This window comes from Takifugu flavidus, chromosome 14 (genome assembly GCF_003711565.1).
Source record: "Takifugu flavidus isolate HTHZ2018 chromosome 14, ASM371156v2, whole genome shotgun sequence".
NCBI classification, from domain to species: domain Eukaryota; kingdom Metazoa; phylum Chordata; class Actinopteri; order Tetraodontiformes; family Tetraodontidae; genus Takifugu; species Takifugu flavidus.
In genome coordinates, this window is record NC_079533.1 from 13,596,700 (window position 1) to 13,620,688 (window position 23,989).

At 43.4% G+C, this 23,989-nt stretch overlaps 2 protein-coding genes and 1 long non-coding RNA gene across 3 annotated transcripts; 2 read left to right on the top strand and 1 right to left on the bottom strand.

The window, feature by feature from the left end:
* Positions 1-7,411: 7,411 nt before the first annotated feature.
* tmem120aa (transmembrane protein 120Aa) lies at positions 7,412-11,402 on the bottom strand. The gene is made up of 12 exons (XM_057053659.1): positions 11,217-11,402; positions 10,508-10,626; positions 10,129-10,260; positions 9,995-10,054; positions 9,827-9,922; positions 9,621-9,710; positions 9,418-9,483; positions 9,262-9,323; positions 9,054-9,146; positions 8,789-8,853; positions 8,641-8,709; positions 7,412-8,501 (listed from the first exon to the last, which is right to left on the bottom strand). Exons 1-12 carry the CDS (start codon positions 11,292-11,294, stop codon positions 8,388-8,390), a joined length of 1,044 nt encoding a protein of 347 aa, XP_056909639.1. The 5' UTR covers positions 11,295-11,402; the 3' UTR covers positions 7,412-8,387.
* Positions 11,403-11,424: 22 nt separating this feature from the next.
* On the top strand, positions 11,425-12,548 carry LOC130537139 (uncharacterized). The gene is made up of 2 exons (XR_008953559.1): positions 11,425-12,410; positions 12,487-12,548. It is a non-coding gene; the product is annotated as an uncharacterized LOC130537139 (long non-coding RNA).
* Positions 12,549-14,408: 1,860 nt separating this feature from the next.
* lrrc32 (leucine rich repeat containing 32) lies at positions 14,409-20,518 on the top strand. The gene is made up of 3 exons (XM_057053658.1): positions 14,409-14,590; positions 16,098-16,203; positions 17,869-20,518. Exons 1-3 carry the CDS (start codon positions 14,424-14,426, stop codon positions 19,708-19,710), a joined length of 2,115 nt encoding a protein of 704 aa, XP_056909638.1. The 5' UTR covers positions 14,409-14,423; the 3' UTR covers positions 19,711-20,518.
* The last annotated feature ends 3,471 nt before the right edge of the window (positions 20,519-23,989 follow it).

The following is a 23,989-nucleotide window of genomic DNA, read 5'->3' on the forward strand; positions in this document are numbered from 1 at the left end:
TTCCCAAAATCTATCTACCTGTTACTCAGGAAACATAATTCTGTCCAGACACTGTTGAATTTCCCCAACATTCTCCTACACTTCATCTCCTCCGTAATGCTGTGACATTTGCATATCTACATTCATCTATCAAAGGGAAGAACATTTTAAATCTCAGCCTAACGTCTGTGACCTGGTTTCTCCTCTGTCCTGGGCAGGCGTGTGATGCGTTGAGTGTCCTCTGTGTGATGCATACAGTATTGTGATTGTGTATGATGCATTCACTGTCCTGGATGTATGTGATGTGTTCAGGGTCCTGGATGTGTGTGATGCATTCAATGTCCTGGATGTGCGTTACATGTTCACTGTGTGATGCATCCAGTGTTGTGATTGTGTATGATGCATTCACTGTCCTGGATGTGTATGATGCGGTGCATTCAGTGTCCTGGGTGTGATCTCCCGGCTCTGGCATGTGTGGGTGTGGACAAACATGTGTTCCTCTTGTGACAGATGCTTGTTCTTCACCTGCTCTCAGACGAGCTTCACGAGGACGACATGCTGAACATTCATGTCCGAGCAGCTGTAATAAACTCCTCTTTCCTCCATTTTGTTTTCTCATGCTTATAAAACCATGAATAAAAATTTGTTTGTCAAATTCAAATCATTTTTGACTTTCACTGTTGACTTCTTCATTATTATCAGTTTAAAAAGGAAGAGAAAGTTCATTAGAAGTCAGTATTGGTCTGCAAATCTATATTTTCTTCACCACTTTGAAAGGCTGGTGCGAAGATGCCTTTGAAGTGGGCAGAAACCGGAGTCCTTCTTTAACCCTGGAATGAATTCAGGGAGAAAAATACTGGCTCTGTTAAATCTTCCTGCTGCTGGATTATTAAATCAGCCGCGCCTCTTTGTTAAATCTCTCCTCTCTGCACTGCAGCGCTCTGCTGCTGAAGGCTGACCTCAAAGTAAAAACAGACAAAGTGACTTTTAACATCTAGACTTCATATGTTATTTCTAACAAAATGGGTTTTTTTTCGTTCTATTGAGTCATCTCTCATATTTTTTAGCATATGTGAATGCAGATTTAGGGACCAGTAATAAACCATGTAGGTGTCTACAACACCTCTTCTGGAGAGCACTGGATTATTTAAAGTTAAATCTTTAATCTGAAGTATTAATATTAATACATTATTAATATTAATATGACTAATAGATAGATATTCTGAGGATAATTAATGATTAATTAATGGCAAAATTGATCAAGCTTGATAACCCACTGTAAGGAATTCAGGAAGTACTTACATTTAAGTTCTCATCCATCCATCCATCCATCCATCCATCCATCCATCCATCCATCCATCCATCCATCCATCCATCCATCCATCCATCCATCCATCCATCCATCCGGAGCTTCAATATTTTGCTGCATGGTTCAGGAACTTTTCTTTTGTGAACTGACTGGACTGATTACAGATAATGGAGCCACAATAATCTGACACATGGCATCAGTGGATGAGGAGCAGCAGGCGATGAACCTCTGCGCTCAGGACCTTATCAGAACACTGATAAACGACATCATTAACAGCGTAAATCCTCTCTTGAATACGTCACCCTTTCTGCAGACCCCTTTATCATTAATGGCTGTTTTGTCTATTTTTGGTGGAAAGACTGGAATGATACAGATTCCAGTTAATGGTATTAAATTTTCCTCTGCAGTTGGGGAGATGATAAGAAACATTTCTTTGTTGCCCTTCATAAATGGGAGCGCGGCTGTAATTTTAGCAGCTCTGAGCAGCTCTGAGCAGAACTGGAGGGAAACCGTTGCATTAGCGGGGTAATTTAATGGTACCAGTCAGCGGACTGGACTTCATTATACTGTGTATATTTTCAGGCCTGTGACAGATGGTTTCACCACAGGGAGGCCAGACCAGCCGAGGTCCAGCGGTTTGAACGATGAATCAGTGGAAATGTGAGAAAATGTCTCGTGTTGTTTACACGATGTGGCTAAGGGCCGCTAAAAGGCGAGCTCAGACCAGTATGGACCAGTAAAACTAGAAATCTGTTGACAGGAGAGTCATTGAAGTCGATGTACCCAAATTAAAATGATACCATGAATCATGAAAATGTGATTAAGTATAAAGATAAGAAATGTGGTGACCTGTTTTTAAACCATTAGGTGATTGATTACATAATACCTGAATTGATCTCCATCAATCACTATTAGGTCAAGGAGCTCAGTTTGCTCTAAAACCACCGACAGATCAAAACAACATGTCAGCATTAATCTTTCTTTGCTGCTTTATTCCCTATTTAACTGAAATAAAGTGCAGTTTCCAACATGGTGGTCACTACCCATAATGCAACACAGTGGTAACTCAAGTCCTGTTGTTGCTGTTGTTGGTTTCATAAATCAAACTTATAAACAGCAAAATGAAAATGTGGATTACAGGAGTCAACACACGCTTTTAATTCACTCCTCCTTCCTACTTAGATACATTTTGTGCCCCATCATTAGCTAATCTAGCATCCTAAACAAAACATCCACAAAACAAAAACAACAGATCTTAAACTTCTTACAGTGAAACAGAATTTTTGGGACAGTTTGGGACAGTTAAATACTGGTGCTGTGATCCTAAAACAGCAGAAAGAGATCTACTTGGAAGAAATTAAAAGTTTTCTCTGTGACAATTAAGACAAATTTCCCTGTTGTCCTAGGAATAGCAAACACAAAAGAGAAATTGGTTGTTTAATTTTATCAAGTATAATTACAATGAATGAAATAAGAGTACAGACCAGGGCACAGTTGAGATTTTGTGAATTGATTTTACAGATACTGTTGCCAAGCAACAATTTAAAGAGACAATACAGCATTTTGAGGTTGTCGGTGCAGTTTTTCATCATTGCTTTTGTGAAATTACACAGTCAAAAATGAGTTAAAACAGAATGGGGGAGTTTCAGATGACACACAGGTGAAGTGGCTTCGGCCTCCTTAATGAGGGATTTACATTAGGAAAAGTTTCACTTTAAATATGGAATAGTACAGCCATGGGAGGGAATCGTTCCCCCATCATACCCGTCTTTGCATAGTTTGAAGGTCGTGTCCTCTGCAGCCACTAAATGGAGAAGAAAAGAAAAATAATCCTCCTATAAAATCTGCTGGAGGCTTCCTGGAACATCATCAGATATACTACCCAGAATTTCTTATTTGATTATAGCTGCTTCACTCTAGGTTGGTGTGTGTGTGTGGGGGTGGGGGATGGGGGGGGGGGGGGCAACATATACCTGTTTCTGTTGGGCTGGGTATAAGTGGGTTAAGAAGCCTCTGGATGTTTAGGAGGAGGGGTAAGTGATTGTACCTACCGCCATCCCTCAGCCTCTGTGACAAGGTTTACCCTGAAGGAGTCAGTCATGTTACAATTGACCCCTTGGAAAGATTGTTGCCATGACTACAAGATGCCTTAATGAAGGGATGAATGAGTGCAGCACACCTCGCCTCAGATAGATCAGAGGAAGGGGCGGGGCTAACACTTCATACAAACGCAAGAGTCGGGACTCAGGTGGCGAACTGTTCCCTCAATGCAGCGAGTGAAAATTTGGTTTTAATGGACTTTCATCCGTCTCAGCTTAACGTGGAACGGCAGGTTATTAATACAAAGCAGCTGTAAATAAAATTGCTGTTTGCTGCTGATTACGGTTTTTCTGCCCTCAGAGCTGAAAACTGTCTCCACTTCCTGTGAAGAGGCTGAGGTGTTTACATGTCCTCAGTTAAATTAATTATTCTGAATTTGAAGGGAAGCACTGGAGCCTTCAGGCAGCTGATAAAGCAGCTCCAGCTTTGCGGCTCAAAGACTTTTAGCTATTTACAGGAAAGAAATCCAAGCTCGCTGTTGCTCTCGGAGCCATTCCCAGTGAACCTCCAGCAGAAGAAAGTCTTCACGCACACCTTTGAACATGTTTATTCTAATGTGGGATTCTGTTTCTTCTGGATTCCAGTCACCAGACTGATGAGTCCAAGTGCAGACAGATGGCGTTGACCTTTAACCCGTCATTCATCCTGTCGTCAAACAGTCAAGTGTGTGTTTTCATGTGTTCAAAGTCCACATTTGTTTTTGTTCTTACTGATGGTTTGATTTGTTAGTTATTTATTCTCTCTTTCCACAGGATCTTATTTAAATTGTGAGCTCATGTTTGCTGACGGCTACACACAAAAACAAGGATTTTGTCCGAATACTACTGTCATCCATCAATGTACCCCCAATTGCAGTCCGTCCGTGTGTGTGTTTGTGTGTGTGTGTGTGTGTTGTGTGTGTGTGTGTATGCTCTTTTATTTGTTATAAAGACCATAAAATAACGTCAAGACAAAATTAAACAACGCGTAAATGGTTTTCGCATCTTTGTTCAGCCATAATTATGACATAAGTGCATGGTCATGAGTAGATATTTGTTTTATTGGACGGCCTCGGCGGTGTCTGATTGGACGGCATCGGCGGTCTCTGATTGGACAGCATCGGTGGTCTCTGATTGGACGGCATCGGCGGTCTCTGATGGTCTCTGATTGTTTGTTCTGCAGGTGATTGAATTCAGCCACCTGGGACAAAATGTGCTGTGATTCATTTTCTTTCTGCTGCACTTTAATTGGCCATCTGGATGACAACGATGCACAGCGTGGATGGGCGGAGCCTATTGACCTGCCTGCATTGTTCATGTTTTCCCTGTGGGTGACAGGAATCTATATGTGGGTCAAGGCCTTAGAGGCCTTAGAGGTTTGAAGGTAAATATAAACTGTGTATGTTACATGGACACATAAGCTGTTTCAGTTCAATCATCCACTGAAAAAATGTGGCTGGAGCTATTTTAAAACTCCAGACCTCCATCCTGCTGTGATGTATCAGAGAGAGACAAGAGGGTTGCAGCTGAGGGGGTTGAGCCACCTTGAAGGCAGATGTCCAGGACGGCCGCAAACACCTCGGCCTCCCACAGACAACCAGGAATCACAAAGAAACCCCGAAGAATTCAGCCACAGCCAAATAATTACTGAGAGGAGGAAGGTCCTGAAGAGTCAGCAGGATGTCAGAGCAGGTTTAGAGCTGTCAACACCTGCGGCCTGCTGGTCACCAGGTGACCATCTGGCACAATAACCAGAACAGAGGACCAGAGCCGTGGATGTGGAGACAGGCGCGCTCCTCCTCCAGTCCTCAAGTCATGGACAAGTGTCAAGGATACTTTCCAGGTTGGGACATCACTTTCAGGGAACGTCTGTGCCTATTTGCTCTTTTCAAGACGCTTCAGGATTAAAGTTGCTGGAGACTTCAGTCGAGGTCCCGCGAGACCTCCTGGACCAGACTGAAAGAATGACCCATGCAACAGAAGAGGACAGCACTGAAAGATGTATTCACAGACATGGGAACATCACAGAGAAGGAACAGCAAGGAAAATACCTGAAGATAAAGATGTGGGAAGTGAAGGCATCAGCCGTGATGGGTGCACTTTGACCCCCAGACTGGGAGACTGGTTCCACCCCAGAGATCAGATTTGTTTAGAACATGTTTCCAGTCAGGAATCCTCACACTCTTCTGTCCAATGAAGAATGAAACATGGATATCTTCACCAGAAGAATATTTGAGTAAAGTGGATATTTTGTATTTGTTCTCTGAATTTGTTGGCATTATTTATAGAAAACAATAAAAAAAGTGATTCATAGACCAGTTTTGTTTGTCTGTGATCAATGTCTGCCCGTGTTCAGACGTGTTCTGTCGTGCTTTGATCCCTGATGGGAGCTCCCATGTTGTCTGCTCCTAGTTGGACGGGATTTCTCCCCTCTGGTGGTCCTGCGGGATCCAGACTCGGGTTAACCAGTCTGGGTGGGTTCCACCCGTGAGCAGCTGCTTCTCTGGCGGTGCCAGGCGTTTGTGGAGCGCTTGTCAGCTTCTGTGGGCAGTTGGTGGGGATCAAGTCGGCTCTCGGTGCTGTCCAGCTCCGCGTGCTTGACGCTCTTCCTCGGATGTGGGTCAGTGGGTCTGGATCTGAGAGGCGAGGCGCTTTACTGTACGGCAGCGCTGCGTGGGTGGATTTTCAGTCCCACCCAGAAAAAAAAGTGCTTTGAGTTTTGGCAGCTCGCAGCTCACAAGCTGTTCCAAAATGCTGTTTGATACTCCAAGACTAGTTCATAAGGAGAGGCGCGCAGCAAGAAAACTCCTTCCAGTGCGCTTTTAGTGGTTGCTATGGTAACCAGTGGTCCAGCGCCTCAAAAAAAAGAAAAAAACCCGCCAGTCTGCACTCAGCTCTACAGGATGGGGTTCCCCAAAGAGCTGCAATAATATAAAAATGAATTCTCTTTCTTCTCTCTGCAGGCCATGAAGGTCTAGGCTCTCCTCAGAGTGATGGAGAGGATGTAATCACAGCCTCTGATTAAATATGCATATTTAATCTGGAGCCCCGTCTATATTTCAAAAGGTGAAGGAGGTTCTGTCCTGGGAGTTAATGTACTAATGAGCGGAGGAAAATAGAGCCCCGGAGCTTTTACACAAAAGCTGTTGATCGTGAGGGAATTTTCATTCTTCTCTCCTGATTTAACGTTGATAGTTCAAACAGATGATGATGATGATGATGATGATGATGATGATGATGATGATGATGATGATGATGATGATGATGCACCACAACTGTTGATTATCAGTTCTTTATTCTAGTGTAGACTGTTTTCATGGCATGGGATCCTTTCTTGAGTAGAATGCATCAGTTTCAGAACAAATACGTATGTTTTCACATCAGAGATCAGCTGATGGAGCAGAGCACTTCCTGTTTAAATCAGAATCACTTCCTGTTTTAGATAAAGCTGACCTGAATACCTGAATCACCAGTCTCAACCCCCCCCACTCCCAGAAGTGGGCCCAGACCAGAGGTCTGCAGTTGGTCTCAGAGGGGTTTTGGTTGGGGGGTGATAGATAAGGAGGAGAGTCCAGTTTGACAGCTCCTGCTGGCTCTGGCTGTTCCCACCTCCTCCTTCTCTCCTCCTCACCTCCTCCCCCTCCTGGTGCGAGGTTCAGGTCCGGTCCCTGATCTTCATGTCCTTGGGCTCAGTTTTGACACCCCGCACCCCACCCCCACTAATGAGAAAGATGAAAGAGGTGCAGCCAGGGAGAAGCAGGAGACAACCCCCCCCCCCCCCCCCCACCTCTTCCCTGCTCTCATTGGCCCTGAAGCAACGAGCTCTTGCAGACTTTCTGCTGCGCTTGGTGAAATTTGACTGTAAGAAATTGGACGCGAGGCTGCTCCTATTTTAAATTTTTCCCTCTGATGTTTTGTTCAAAATTCCTAATTTCTTTGAGTTCACTTCAGCTGCAGATCGAGAAGTCATAAAAGACCGAACAAAGCAGCTTTATTCACACATTCTTTCTGATTTTCTACTAAAAATTAAAACTATTTTAATGTATGCATTTTGCACAGCACTGATTTATTAATGTTTGCAGATTATTGAAACTATAGGAGACATACTGTCAAATGTACTTGTTTAGAGGATTCAGGCAGGAGCGTGATCGTGTTCTGAATTATCCGCTCATTAATGTACAAAAGGGGCCGCTGATGTTCTTCACACAGGACATCATGTTCTTTAGTCCAGAAACCAGAGCACAGACCAGGACTCATCAGCTACAGAGAGGCGAAAAACTCACAGATGTTTGCTGAGATTCGTGAGGTCAGATCAGAGATAATCTCGTAGATCCCGTCCAGATCAACCAACCTCATTAAAATTTCAACTCAAAAACATAAAACTTTAAATATGAACAACCCGGTTATCAGCTGTTTGTTGCTGACACCTACCGGTGGAACTGCCGCACTGCAGCTAAAGTGTATTTTATCATTCAACAGTTTAATTATAACAGGTAATTTCCTGAGAAATGCATTAATGACTTCCTGACAAATTATGTTAAAAATGTATTTTCTTCAAACCATTAAATAGAAAAAGAACACTAAATAAACATGCTAAACTTCATTATTATTGCTCTTTGCAGATTTCATGAATAAATAAACAGTAATTAACAAAACACGTTTTATGTAGATATAGATGGTTAATATTTTGTAAAAATATCCATGGTACAACAGCACTTTCCTGGTGGGCTGTAAAATAAGTACAACAATAACGATAAATACAATACAATTTGATGCTGGAGTGTTTTAATGAAATTGTGGACATGCTGAATCATAAAGTATCATTGATCCAAAGAGCACCACGACAATGACTGTTTGGTAATTGAGAGAGACAAAAGAATAACAGATCGACATTCAGACATATGAACATGAACATCAAGTCGAGGTACCACAAGACAACCAACGGCTTTCCAATAATCTCCACGATGAGTTTAGACTTGTTTAACCATTAAAAAAAAGCGACATGATTGATTATTGATCATCTATAAGATTTTGGACTTTCCCTGGTTGTTCCTGTATTTCTGATAAACAACAGCCAGAGTCGTGAGGAAGTTTCCTAAGAAGAGAACCATGTAAGAACACCCGCACATCAGCACCTGCAAAAGAAAGAAAACATGTCTTTGCTTTGAGGGTAAATCTGACCATAAATAATCAACTGAAGCTCTGAAATTTAAAAAAGACTTTAAAACCACAAAGATTGTGTGTGGTTTTTTTTAAACTTTGTCTGACACAAACCTGCCACTCTTTACACTGGGGCAGCTGAGACATCCTGAACAGAGTTAGTCCATTGTAGAGCTGCCAGAACTAAAAATGAAGACGAGCAATGAGGTTTCCAAAAACATCAAGTTTACGAGAAAAAAAAAAAAGAAGCTACATGACTCACATGACCAAAAAATAAGAATGGAAGGAGGAAGGTCAACCCTCTCCACATCCAGGACTGGAAACCTTCTGCAGGATCAGGACACAACAACCTGATCAGATTCCACCTGACGCCATAAGCGGCGGCTAACAGCTACTAGCACGGCTAGAGACAGAACCTATATATCTGCTGTCTTTCAAAATGAGCAGAAACATTAAAATGGCTGCAAAGGTGGGGGCTGAAATGTCACCGCGCTTGTGAAAGTTCTAAAACATCAGATTGTGCTGACCGACTGTCAGGTCCATGGTGTGGCGTTCTCCCAGCGTTCGCAGTCGGTACAAACAGCCACTCTGGTAGTAATACTGCAGAAACTGAACAAAACCTGCAGACAGACAATTATCATCTGTAACTCTAAAAATAAGTCAGTCAGTGTCCTGCTGACAGAACACACATAGCTTTATTCTGAGTGAGGGCTGAAGGCAGAAGTGGCTCCTTACTTTGGTACAGAGAGTAGGATATAAACTGGTTCCTGAACATTTGGTAGAGGACGCCTTCAGGCCTGTGGGAACAAAACCGGGACAGATTTGACGCCAGCCTGTTCGCACTTGGAGAGAACTTTTCGCACTTTTGGTAGAAAAATTAGGTAAACTGACCAGGTGAGCATGACGCCGGACAGGAAGGTGGACACATAGTGATGGAAGACCCACCAGCCTTTGATCCTGAAAGGACACGCGGGACAACAGCGTCAGCTTCCCAGGTCTCCAACACAGCAACAATATGGACGGACAGATGCTTGTCGACAGTGAAATCCTTCATGAATGGCATCGGTGATCACAGCAGTGATGCTGCCACGGACCTGGAGCCGTTGGTGATGAGGATGCTCTCTCTGATGGTCAGCGTGCAGTAGTACCAGACCAACAGGAAGTAAAAGAGGGCGTCTAAAGCTCTGAAATAATAGCAAAGGCACAGAAGAGTGAGATGACATCACTCCCTTGGTGAAAAGGCCTGGAGGCTGGATACAGATGATTGAGGGGAACCGAGTTCAGACATGTTCTCCCATACCTGTAGCTGAACAGGAAACGACACGTGAAGGAGACGATGAAGAGGATGACTGTGACCACCAGTTTAAACTTCTCATATTCGTCTTTGTAGGCAAATCTGTGGGCAGAACTCGGGTTGAGGTGATGAACCAGAGGGGATTAAAGACAGTCTAATGAGAAACTAACTCACTTTGCCTGTTTGTTGAGGAGCGTCACATTAACGTTTCCTAAAACCAGACTGAGGTACAACCTACAGAGGCAGGGGGTAAACAGCATTGAAGCGTTTCATTTGAAGCCTCGGTGAGGTGTGGTTCTGAAGCATACCCGTTCTTCTTTGGCAGAAAAGCTTCCATCTCAAAGAAAGAGTTAGTTCTTTCTTTTGTGGACTTCTCGATTTCGCCGATGGCCTCCAGCTCCTCGGCACTTAATTTTGGGTTCGGATGATTTTCTTTGCATCTGGACAGTCAAAGGATTCAGTTTTAACATTGAACATTGTGACTCTCCCACAGATGATACCTAATTATTCATCCTAATTAAGCTTGTCAAATATAAAATACCGGACTCTTGGTCAATTACAATGAACTTTTCATGGAAGAAGGATTTGACCGGATCTGTTCATCAATGGTCAGACCACCTAGAGCTATACTGATGGCTCCAGAGGGCAGAATACTGAACTAACTGACATATACTGATCAGTTCTTACTCTCTCAGCGACACAGTGAGTTCTTTCAGCTTTTTCTTCTGGCGTGATATTGCAGAAGTGCAGCTGTTCTGCAATTTGGTCACTTCCTCCAGTTTCTGCTTGTACAGACGGTGAGTGTCCTGAAAATGGACAAGCAAATGTCACTGGTTAAGGTTCCACAATCTTTGTCCTGAAAATAACAGTCAATACCTTTGTAAGGGAGAAGCCCACATTAATGTTGGAATGATATAAGACAGTGGTACAAACTTGCTCCACTGCAGGCTTTAACTCACAAGTTGGAATAACATTTTCTAAACTGCAGCTGAAAATTACCATTTATTACTAGTGACTAAGAATTTTACTATTAATTGTCCTCAGTCCGTTGGAGACTGGAATATTCCTGAAATGATGTGTATCATCTTACAGCTTGACTTTTTTTGCAAGAATAACTTTACAGTGCGAAACATTTAAATAGCTTCCTTCTAAAAATAAACGGGCAAGAGTCTCCTTAGTCGGTCCCGTATACGGACTGACGTGTATTAACGTGTGCACTTCAATACGACTTCATTTATACTTATTTCTCTTTTTGAACTTGGACGCGGGGAGTTTTTATTGTTTAATATTTCAGTAATGTTGTGTTTGTGGTCGAGGGCGGATCCTGAGGACCCACCCACTGTCATTGATCACTGCTAAGCTAAGCAGAAGTAAACTTACAGGCCGGTCGATTTACCTGGATCTGTTGGTAATTCTTTTCTAAATCTTCCCATTCGCGCACACATTCAGTTAAACTTGTTGGACTGAACAACATGTTTCCTTCTTTGGCAGAACTCCACTTTCTCCTCCTCCTCTTCTTCAACTTCTTCGCTTAGCTCCACAAATCTTCTTCGTTGGTGTTTTTATAGAGTTAACGATGTCGGCGTTTAGGTGAACTAAAGACTTCCGGTCGGTGCCTTCGTTTTAAAATAATTTATTATAAGTCGCAATTTATAATAAAAATTCAATTTCAAATTACGACTCCTGAACATTTATCTAACATAAAACCATAGCTTAAACTTTTTTTTTTTTAAAAATCACTCTGTCCTTATAAACCCCAATACTTCATTTGAACAAAAGCTTTTATTTTCAAATACATATCTACATCCGGTTTAAGCACGTAATGATTATCGCATTTTACTCTGCTACAGTCTTAATATTTACTTAATCCAGCATGTTTTGACGACGCCTGCTTTGTTTAAACCAATTCCTTAAAGGGACAATTTATTCCGGATCCATCAGGATGTAGACGTTTAACTACCGTACGATCTAGATAGTATTAATTATTTTTGTGTGTGCTTTTGGTTGGATCTGACCAGAAAAGTGTTCTGTGACCTGCAAGATAAGACTGAGGGTTCATAAATTGGAACTTTGGATCCAGTGAAGGGAAGTTTCGCAGCTATATAGGGATACCAACTCCAACTGATTGAACGAGTTCCTCAATTACTCTGTTTATCAGTGCACAGAAAGAAAAATCCCCCACCAGTGTCACTGTCGTGCTTATTTAGCCCAACACACATGAAAATTGAACTGGATGGATCTTAGTTAAAAATGGTTCAGAGATGTTGGTGGCTTTTACATTTAGCTAGGTTTTTTCAGACACCCTGAAATAGTCCAAAAACATCTCATGTATGTTACTAAATATCACCCATGTTTAAAATCAAAAAGACTTCTGCTGCATTTCCCTACTACATACAGTTTGCTGTTGTCAATGCAGTGAATATACTAATCAATATTAAACCAGTTGATCCTGTCTTGCCTTCAAAAAGAAATGAAGGTGCTGCTGTGGCGCTGCAGCTGCCTGCTGCCTGCCTGGGAGCTATCAGGACCCGAGAGCCAACGTTGATGTTTGAACCCGAGGGGGGAAAAGAGAGGGAAGAAAGATCCACAGGTGGGTTTTCCTCACCCCGTTATGACATTCTTTGCTGATACAATGGGATCTATTCTCTGATCTCTGGTTTCTCAAGTGTCTGGAGGATCTGCCAGGAAGTCAGAACTAAACAGGAAATAAAGAACGATCAAAGCAGAAGATTAAACCTGTCTCTCAACAATTAAACGCAGAGAATTGATCTTGACCAGTCTGTACACACAAGGTTCCAGGAGATCGGATTCAAACATCACAAGTTCAGCCACCTAACAGAGAGAAAGAAAACACTTGTTTACAAGCTTGTTGCTAGGAGACACACTGTCCTCCTTCAACGCTGGTTCGACAGCGATGGAAACAGTTGGAACAGTCTGGAAACTGAGCTATCAGACCTGTCTGCACCCATATATTTCACTTCCTGTAACTTTACTTTCTGTCTGTGTCTCTGATGATTCCGGAGATGTTGATGTTTGGTAAAGCCGATGGTGGTAGAAATAAGCTTCCTGTCGGGTTACTCTTGGGAGCAATTGAATTTGAACACTGACCTTTGACCCTGTACTCATTGTTTATCTAAATGGACCCCATTGTTCATCCCTGCAATGGTTATAGAGAATATATTATGTAATCTATTGAAATATATTTTATACGAACATTTTCATCATAGCTGGATGCACATAAAGTAAAAAAATAATAATTTCGTTTTCAAATGATTATGATTTCAAATTTACCAGTAGAGGGCAGAATTCAACCAATTAGAATGCTAGGAGGGAAAAAAATTCCAAGAACAGGAGAAGCGGGAATCCCAGAAAATAAAGAGGAGAAGGGCTGACATCACTCTATGACTGCAATGTGACACTTACGTGTGTGTGTGGGTGTGTGGGTGTGTGTGTGTGTGTGGGTGTGTGTGTGTGTGTGTGTGTGTGTGTGGGTGTGTGTGTGTGTGTGTGTGTGTGTGCGTGTGATTAAACATAAAAGGTGAATGTGAAACTAGAGCTGTTGTGAATCTTCAACATTCTGCAGAAGAGACCAGGTGATTATATTTTTTGCTACTACTATTAGAATCATTGCTGTTAATATTTAGTGGTAGTTTGGATACAGAAATAAAAAATATGTTTAAAAAAATCTTCGTTAGTATATTTAGTTTTTATATTTTTTTAACAGGACCTGGGTGGAATTTTTTAAAATGATCTTTTCAAACAGACCAAAGTGTAATTCTTTTAGTATTAAACTATTATTATTGTTAAAAATATCAAAAGATAAATCATGATGATGCCATGCAATAATGGTTCAGGGTTCACATTGAAGGGTTCGACGGTTAGGTCCAGGGTTTGGGGGCCCAGTTCAGGGGTCAGGTCTGGGGTTTGGGGGCCTGGGTCAGGGTTCGGGGTCAGATCTGGGGTTTGGGGGCCATGGTCAGGGTTCAGGGATCAGGTCTGAGGTTTGGGGGCCTGGGTCAGGGTCAGGGTTCGGGGTCAGGTCTGGGGTTTGGGGTCCAGGGTCAGGGTTCAGGTCCAGCAGTTTCCAAAGCAGCAGCAGGTGTTGCTTCTGTGGGTCCATGGGACACCTTGAGTGTCTGCTGTGATGTTGTCCGTCTGCACTGGGGGGAGCCACAGCCCTTACAGTCGGTGCAGAAGGCTGCCTTGCTCAGGAGCACCTGGACAGTGTATGTCATTTCACACTTCCTGAAATTTCTTACTATGAACAATCGGTATTTTTATCACATGATGGATGTGATTCCATCACTTTTAGGGATGTGTGATGTTTCATCACACCCACTCAAATGGGTGGGATGAATTCCCCTCAGAACTTCTCTCATGGTTTATTCATGTGAGGCTTTAAGAATGGAATGCTCCAAATTCCAAATTAAGTTAACTCTGAGAGAACATCCAAACAAAAGTCCACATTTAGGACCAGCAGAAGGTTTTTCTGCTCCGCTTTCTCCTCATGGGCCTTCCCAGCCCTCCTTATAAGGCCTTTCCCAGAGTGCAGGAGGAGTGGAGTTTTTTTTGGGGGGGGGGGGCTGCAGGATATTCTCACAGGATGTCAGCCAGAGAGCGTGAGATGTGGAGGGAAGAGTCAGCTGAGAGGAGCCTCTGGTTTGTGGCATTAGCGTGGTTACTGTCAGCCTGTGAGTGGCCAGAAGAGGATGTGATATCACTGAGTTCTACAGGCACGGTGAAGATCGCTCATCATCGTCAGAGAGTGAGGTAAACACTGTCCAGGCAGTCTGGACCAGACTTCATCTGGAACGGGGGTTATATCTGAGAAAAGACTTTTAAGAACTACTAAAAAATAAGTGTAATTAGTGTCAAATTGCAGGAGCGTCTCGTCCACAGATGTTTTATATCAAAACTGAGTCAACACACAGTTTTTACACTTAAACTTCTGTTTTGATCGAGCAGTTCAAATACATTCTACCTCAAATAATTACTTAAAGAACTTTATCTGTAAAAATGTGCATTAAAAGCTAAAACCCATGGGCTAGCAGTGATGGAATTATCTAATAACCTAACACAAGTGCCCGAGTATGTTCATTGGTTAAACTGGATTGGAGACAATTTTAAACTATTTCAAACCATGAGATTATCTGTAAGTAACCATAATTCTTTAGGAGGATAAAATATTCAGCTATGGTGTAACTGTTGACGATAAACATGCATTTAACATCTCAAATGTTGGGATTTTACACAAGTAGTATTTCTCTTTTATCCACTTCAGTGACTTTCTTCTGTAAATAGCAGCCGATAACTTCGGTGTTTTCTGAACAGTTGCAGCTGGATGGAAGTTTCTTTTTATGCCCTTAGTCAACACGTGCAGTAAAAGAGTCCCAACACGAGGGTCACGGCCCTCAGGAGGGTCACCACATCAGTCTGAGAGGTCTATTCCAGTTCTACAGAACTTTCTTTATATCGGCCTTTGCATTAAACTAATTTAACTCCAAGTAGATAAAAACAATTTATGGATACCAGTAATGCAATAAAAAGACATAATAAAATGGAAATTGCATTGGCCTTAACAAAAGTGTTGCGCCAGGTGGTTTTTGCTGATTCAATGTTTATGCATTAACAACAGACATCATAAATTTAACAATTTCAGTTGGTAATAAACTCTGTACGTGACAGAGGAGAGACTGAAGCGCGTTTCTGTCCATCAATGAGGTGCTCTTCTATCACTGGCGGTCCTGACGGGATCAAGCTGCTAATATTTCTGATCCAAAGCCCTGTTTTGCGGATCTTACTATCCCTGCTGCGATCATGACTCGGCTGCTGGGCTTGAACAGCGTGTTTGTGTTTAATTCGGAGGAACCTGCGCGTCAGGAAACATTTCAGCGAATTTCCGCGATAACCAGATGCAGAACTCGCCAAAGATGAGTCACTGGGCAAAATACCAAAATACCAAAATACCAATCGCTGCTGCTATTCATTTCTCTACCTTCAGGACCGAAGATCACCCCCCCCCCCCCCACCCACACACACACACACACACACCACACACACACACACACACACACAACAGAACCAGTTTTGCAGCGGAAAACACGAAAAAGTACTGCGTAAAACAAAAGCGTCAGTCAGCTGCAGCGAAAAAAGCACATAAATAGCGTCGGCAGAGGCGACTTCCACCTTCCACCTTCCTCCCCCTGCTGCTCTATCATCCTTCTGCGTTCATGTGTTGGGACCTGCTGTGATCCGGACTCTCCTCCCTGTCCCGCAGAACCATGGCCGCCTTCCACCCGCTCCTCCTGCCGCTGCTGCTCCACTGCTGCGCACCGGCCGCGTCCGCGCATCCTCCCCATTACCCCCCACCTGCCTGCCAAGTGGTAACTAAAACACACACACGCGCACACACACGACTTAGATCTACGTGTGGCAACTTTAGGAGAACTTCTTTTCATTATAAAGTTGTCGCTGCCAAATTGGTTGAAAAAGAGACCTTTTGTGTCAGTTTATCATCACTTTTATTGCAGATGTCACAAAAATAATTGATTTGCCTCTAAAATCCTGTGTAGTCACAGGTTAAAGTTCCAGAAAATCTCAGTTAAGCGCTTTAATAACACTGCTGGCGCACTTTCTGGAGTTTATTTTGGCTGGTTACGAACAGATGAATTAATCCAGGAGGAACTGGAGGTTTTTCCAGATCACCTGCAGGCAGATGGTTTATTTGAAGGCTTTTGACCTGAGCAGATGTGGGTTTATTGGTTTTAGAGCTGTTTGGATGGTGAAACATTCTTTTTTGGTCTGGAAGTGTTTTTGTTGGACTCTGTGGGAGTCCGACGTCTGAGGCAGACCGTCATCTTTAGCTTGGAGCTTCTTGGCTTCTAGTGCAGGAATCGTGAGTCTGAAGCAATAGATGTTTTTAAGTTTTAACCTTTAACTATCAACCATGAGGGGACAGTGTTCCAACCACCCAGGTCCTGTTATACCTTCATACAGTCAGATGTTAATTAACAGCACAGTGGTTTAGCTTACAGTCAACTGTCTTGCTTAGCTAACTTATAATGTAGGATTTTATCACAGTCCAAGATTCTACGAGCCACATCAAATCTTTAAGTCTGGCAGAAACGGTTGTGAGTTCGAACGTGCTCTTTCTTCGGTAGAATATTTGGTGATGAAGTTGATATTTTCTCATTTTTTCCAGTTGATCTCTATATTGAGATAAAGCCCTCTGGGCAGCACGGACTCGCTGTCTCCTCGCGAGGTAACATCAACACAGGAAAACAGTTCCTCTTAATGTCAAATGAAGGGCCGAAGAGCCAAAAGAAACAATGAACAGCTGAACTTAATCCGAGTTTGAGATTTTGTGGTTGTACCTTAGAACCCCTGGAGGAGCCTCGTTGATGGTCCAGGCTAATTTGAGTGTAACTGGATTTCAGTGAGGGAGAAAATGAAGTTAAGAGGTTTTATTCTGCTGGTGGGACCGTTGACGCCGGAACACTTGTGACAGAGAACTAAAGACGAAACAATAAATCAGATTTGTTAAACTGTAGCTGCGGAAAATTTTAGTTATAAAACGCACATCTGATGCTCGTTACCATCGATTTGTTCTTCATAGTAACGCTTCTGTCTGCCTCTGTCTCTCTTTAAACACACCGTCACGTTGGCGAACGGCCTGCAGCGCGTCAACAACCAGCTACACTTCTCTCAGGATGCCACAAATATGCCGGGAATCCCGGTGACATTGACCTCAGAGCGAAAACAGGCAGTTTTATGAGCTGTTCTGGGACATATGGCTCCAATTATAAACTACAAATAATATTTGACTCTATTAGAAGAAAAAAGGTTGTTTGTATTGATGAAGCCGACCCCACTTTAAAATCCAAAGAGCTTGACCTTCGTCCGTGTTTTGGTTTCGGTGTAGAAGTGAAATGATTTTCCTTAAACGATTGTTTTCCTCGCAGACCTCAGAACTGTATCGTAAATCGACCTTCCTTGAGCAATCTGGCAGCGGACCAACATAATCAGAGTCGGCGTGTTTGTCTTTGCAGGTCCAGGGGGATGCATTATGTAGAGACCTGAACCTGAGAGCTGCCCCCCTCAACCTTCCTCAGGGCATCCACATGCTGGACCTGTCTCACAATCAGGTACAGAACCTCACCGAGGAAACTCTGGCCTACCACACTGGATTCCGTCGCCTCAATCTTCAGGCTAACAAGATCCACTTCATCCAGCCGGGTCTCTTCAAAGACATGACGGATCTGAAGGTCTTGGATCTCTCCAGAAACCACCTAAATGTTTTCGCTCTGTCCAAAACCAACATTGGGCCTCTCACGACCGTAGAGTCGCTCGATCTTTCGAGTAACGGCCTGTACACGGGAATGAGCGATTTTTTCTTGTCTGAATCTCCGTCTCTGGAAAGCGTCTCTCTGAGCAGCAACAGCATCACCAAAATAGCACAAAACACCTTCGGCGGTTCCTCGTCATTGACGAAAATCAACCTCCACAACAACGTCATCTTGGAGATCGAAGACGGAGCCTTCGACTCGCTGTCTCATCTGACTGAACTCGACTTGTCCAAGAACTCGATCGCGTGCATCATGGATTTTAACCTCTGTCATCTGAAAGTGCTCAACCTGAGCAAGAACAGCGTGGAGATGTTCCAAAGCGCCAGATCGACGGATCCCTACAAACTGGTAAGTTTGGATCTGAGTGAAAACAAGTTGTCGCACTTTCCTCTGCTCCCTTCGATGAACATCCTGGAACATCTGGACATTTCACGAAACCGAATTCAGAGTGTCAACGTGACTTCAAGTCCAGACACGAGGACCAAGGTGGTCCTGACTCAACTGAAGTATCTGGACATGAGTTACAACCAGCTCAGGAGTTTACCGGAGTCTTTTTTCTACTGCATGCTGTCCTTGAGGGTCCTGAAAGTGAGCAACAACTGCATCAGCTCTTTTTCTGTCACCAGTGAGTATTTTCTGAACATGGTGAAGATCATGGACCTCAGTTATAATTCCCTGCAGAGCCTTACGTTTGGAAAGAACACTCTCAAGTCCCTAGATGAGCTCCACTTGCAAGGAAACAATCTTGCCACCGTGGACCATCAAATATTCCAAAGACTTCCAAACCTCAAGCACTTGCAGCTCCAGCAGAATAATCTGGAGATCTGCTCCTCTGGCCCAAACCACCAGGATCACACAGATTGTGTTTCCTTTACCTCCATTCCTAGTTTGAATTTCCTAAATCTCTCAGAAAACAACCTACGGGCTTTGCCTGCAAATGCATTCACCGACACTCCTCTAACCTCTCTGGACCTGTCTCAGAACCTCGGCCTGGACATGGCCGAAGGCTCCCTCTCAGGCCTGGAGGACTCCCTGGTTGACCTCCAGCTCAGGGAAAACAACATTTCCAGGCTGAACACGGACCTCTCCTCCCTGAGGAGCCTCAAACACATTGACCTGTCCACCAATCAGCTGACCTCCCTCCCCACCTGGAACAAAGAGTCCTCCATTGAGTCCCTGAACCTGCAGAACAACAACTTGGTCACGCTGGACTACAGCACAATGCTCACCCTGGAGCGTTCTCTAAAAACCCTCTACATGGGCTCCAACCCCCTGAGCTGCTGCCAAAACCTCGGTTTCCTCCACATGGTTCAACACTCGGCGGTGGTGGTTCCCGACATCGAGACCGTGACCTGCATTCACGAGGAGTACTCGGAACCAGTGAACATCGAGAAGGTGACGCAGGAGATGTGCCACCAAGAAAGCATCCAGAACTACACCATAGTGATCCTGATGACATTGGTCCTTTTGACGATCACGCTTGGGCTGTTGATCAAATATTTCCATTCGAGGAGACAAAAACACAGCCGCAGTTTTAGTGCGTGAGCGTGAATGAACAGTGCACGTGCAACAACTGACAGTGAATGTAGTGTCTGATGTCAGCAACCGGTCGGAAACCACAATAACTCTTTGTTTTCATCAGTCAAAAACGGTCAAATCAGGAAGCCTCACTACGACCTCGTGGCTAAAGCAGCGTTTTAGCATAAAGATACTTGCTAGCAACTTAGTTTACTGGATGGTAAGAGGAAAACTCCATTTGTAGCAGTTAAAAAGCACTTGGTAGAAAATCTGAAAACAATTTTTGGAAAAAGTTATGAAAGTTAGGTGAGAATTGAGACACTGAAGGCTAGAAATCTGCTAACAACATGAAGGACAACAGAACCTGGTTAATATCAAATCTAACAAACAAAATGCTGTTTAAGTATGATCTAATTAACCAAAGATGCCTACAGGTCTGTGAAGTTTTCCCTCTAACCTAAAGAAACACTACATATTTAAAAAAAAAGAAAAAAAAAAGGGGGGGGGGGCGCTATTATCGGATGATGAAGTATAAGTCACAGGTTGAACCGTCCTTTCAGTTTTACTGGGTTTTTTTTGCACTTTAAATGTCCTGTTGATGAAGTTATTGCGATCTTTCACTAAGAATTTATGTTTTTATTATAAAAGCTGGACATTTTAAACAGGTTTTTTTTAATCTCCAGCAAATTCGACATTGCTGTGTTTTATAAGTAAATGTTTAAAATATGAAACTGAAGGCTGAACTAAGCACTGAAGTTAATAACTGTGATGCTCTAATGTTAAATTCCATGAATATATTGTATTTTTCTAAATAAAGAGTGTGAAATATACTGAAGCACTATACTGCAATTGTTTCAGTACAAGTGTATTTATTATTTATGTCAATGGGTTCCTTTGCTACTTGGTGATTTGCATAAGTCTGACAGCTGTAGCTGTAACAGCCGTTAGCAGTTAGCAGTTAGCTTAGCACATAGCCTGGAACTTGGACCACTCTGGCTTTTATAGAGCCAAATAATCAATACTCTGCAAATAAGTTTTAACATTCCAAAAAAGTAAGAGTACATCGACCAAACTTGCTCCCTATGGTGGAATGATAGTTGGGAGAACAGAATCTCTCCCCCACATGAAAGCTTCTGAGATACAAAGATAAAAGAACATAAACACAAGCACTATAAATGTTTTCTCTGGAATAAACGACTGTGACTGAACCCACGCTTTTAATTTCACAAGTTTTGACCCTTTGACCTTTCAAAGCTATGTTTAGCATTGAAACTTTATATAAAGTGTCTGACAGAACCCCTTTTATGGTGGGTGACTCAGAGAGACAAACTGTTAACACTGAAGTTAATTTACCATTCAGGGTGGTACAGGAAGTCGTCAACAAGCCGTCAGCTGCTTCACATCTACACAGACAAAAAAGCTCTTTGACAGTCCTGAAACCTCACGCCGGGTCCAGCAACATTTCCTGGTATTTAGTTCACGTCGCCGTCATCGTCGGCGCTTCTGTTAAAATCCTGAATCATTTGGATGATTCACACCTTCACGTTTCTCTAGAGTTCAGATTTGATTCCTGCTGTAGTATGAAAGTTCTGCCTGGAGGAGCTTGAAGACGACGGCGGGAACCACCACAGTGAAGGGACGTAGCAGGCTTGATTTGTCATCTATTTCTTCTAAAACAGCCTTTAATTGCAACAGTGTCCACAGTGTTAAATAGGCTGTGTTCATCCTGGGCCCGACAATCAACAGCGTGACCATCTGATTGTGAGAACACAGGCGACATTTGGCCCTGAGGGTGAAGGAAGGAAGGAAGGTCTGACCGGAAGAGAAAGGGCGCATCCTGTTGGGATCACGAATTCATAACAATCCCAGGAGGCTAACAGGAAGGTTGTTTATTTTATCCCTTTTTCCATCTATGTTATTTCTACCTCTGCTCACATTGTTCCAGTAGGAGATCTATGAGGGACCAGAGGACGACTCCACTCATTTATTCCTTTTTCTCTCAGCTCTTCAGGACTGAGTCAGAACAGACGTGACTGACTGCTCAAGCTGGATGGTTAAATTCTATCAATTCAACATTTTTGCAGGAATGTCGGACACAAAACTGTTTTTCCCTTTAGCCGAAGCCCTTCGGATTCTGGTTCCTTCTTTTTTTCCTGCCCATTTAAAGAAAACCCCACACTTTTTCCTTGTTTATGAGATGAGCACAGATAGAATCAGATGAAGGGGAAATATTTGTGGGGCTGTAATTGGAAGCAGACCTCAGTCACTTTTCATTTTCTGTGACTGGGCACTGAGTCACGAACGTACATACATAACCTGCCTTTATCACTTACAGCCCCGTCCAGCTGTGATCAAAAAGGGCTTTTGGAAGACTTTAAATCAAAGCAGCAGTGGGGGAATGAAGGTGGCGGTGCTGGTGGAGGGGGGGTCCGAAGACGAGGGTGTGGTTTATGTCTGGGTCTTTTGTTTTATCAGAATCGGGATTCTTGTTGCTGGCTGTTGGATTTGACCGAAAACTAAAAGCAGCTTATAGGTTTTCACTTTAAATAGTCCTGTTTTTGCTTCCCCCTCGTTCAGAAATGAACCACCATCCATCCGGCGGTTTCCCACTGACACCGTGACAGGATGTAACCAGTGACCAGGATGTAACCAGCGGAGCCCCAGCTCCATAACATCATCAATCATCTGCTGGCAGGTCTTCGTATTAGAACTGATCCTGGGTTAAATTCAGAAAACACTCAACATTTTCTCAATAACCCCGTAAAACCTACAGGTAATAAAATGGGAATGTTGGCATTAAACTGCGTTAATACATCTCAAGAACAAACTCAAGCGACCTGGAGAAAATATAATCCGCCGGCTTTTAGTTCTTTCAAACACAGCAGATTTTAATTCCAGTTGAAAAAGAAAATATTTCTGGGAGATTAGAGCCAAATATGCCAGGAAAGAGAAAATAAACCTGGGTCAAAGCCAACATTTCCCATAATCCTCGTTGATAAATGGTCAGAGTGCTGTGTGGGAGAACATAAATGAATAAGATAGAGCCTGTGTGATGATGCAGAAAGGCACACACACACACACACACACACACACACACACACACACACACACACTCGTAAATCAGTGTTCATGCTTCCTTGCCCTTGTCCTTATAGTCTGAGTCACATGTTTGCATCAGCGTCTGGTGTCGTTTCAGCACTTGTAATCATGAGCGCAGCCTCCAGTAAAAAGTAATTAACTCCTAAATGGAACAACCTGCCTAACAGAATCTCTGCTGCATGGCTCATTTATCCGTGCGGACTATAGGAGCCAACATGTTAACTGCTGACATCTGGAAGGCACAGACGCAGTCATGCGAGGTGCACGTGAAGATGCACGACAGGACTTTTCGTCGACGGTTTCTGTCTTTTTTGGACTTTTTTACAAACAGATTCAAACCAACTCCAGGAAATTCCCCCAGTTTGAGGTGAAAGAACTGGACACCTGTCTGTGGGGGGGGGGGGGCATATCCTAAGTATAATTTAAAGGCTTGAGACGGTTGCCTTCCACTTTAGAAATGGATTTTTCTTTTGCATAGATAATAAATAACACATTCCCAGTTTTGAGGGGATGAAATGTTGTTGTTGCCAGAGAAATACAAACTGACATTTGATCTCCAGTGAGCGAAATCCTCCAGATTTGATGTAGAGAATAAATCTCCGTACGTGGAGGCGCCCGGAGCGTCGGGGTGAGATTGGGGAGACTCAGGGCCTCATGATAAACGACTGATATGTGTGGAGGAAACTCCTCCTCAGTCCGTTACACCCTTTAATGTTCCCTCCATGATTCAGCTGACAGAAGACAACCAAACAAACTGTCTGCTGGCGTGTTCCCATCTGCTCAACGTTCTCTCCCGACGGTAAGAGGCGGCTGGGCTCCGGCTGATTCACCGCCTGGGGTTTGGCGCATGACGGCGGCCGCGGTGCTGCCAAGTCTCTCAGGGAGATTTGGGAAATAAACTCAACCTGATGGGAGCGTTGTGATCTCACAGAACAGAGTCCAAAACGACTGAAGGATGGAGAGACGACGTCATCGCCGGAGAACTGCCGACAATCTGCAGAGCAGTGTGCACTGGTTGAGACTGTCCCAGTAGAACCAGTGGAGATGGGAATCTGTTCGTTCAGGGTCGTGTATCGATCAGCGGCGTCAGCAGCAGCTCATCTGTGTGTTCCTAAGATGTGTTGGCGACACCGCGGGCTCAGCGCTCCTAAACAGATCCACATGTCTGCAGGTTGAAAGCAGCCAATCAGAGGCTTCGGGTGGGTAT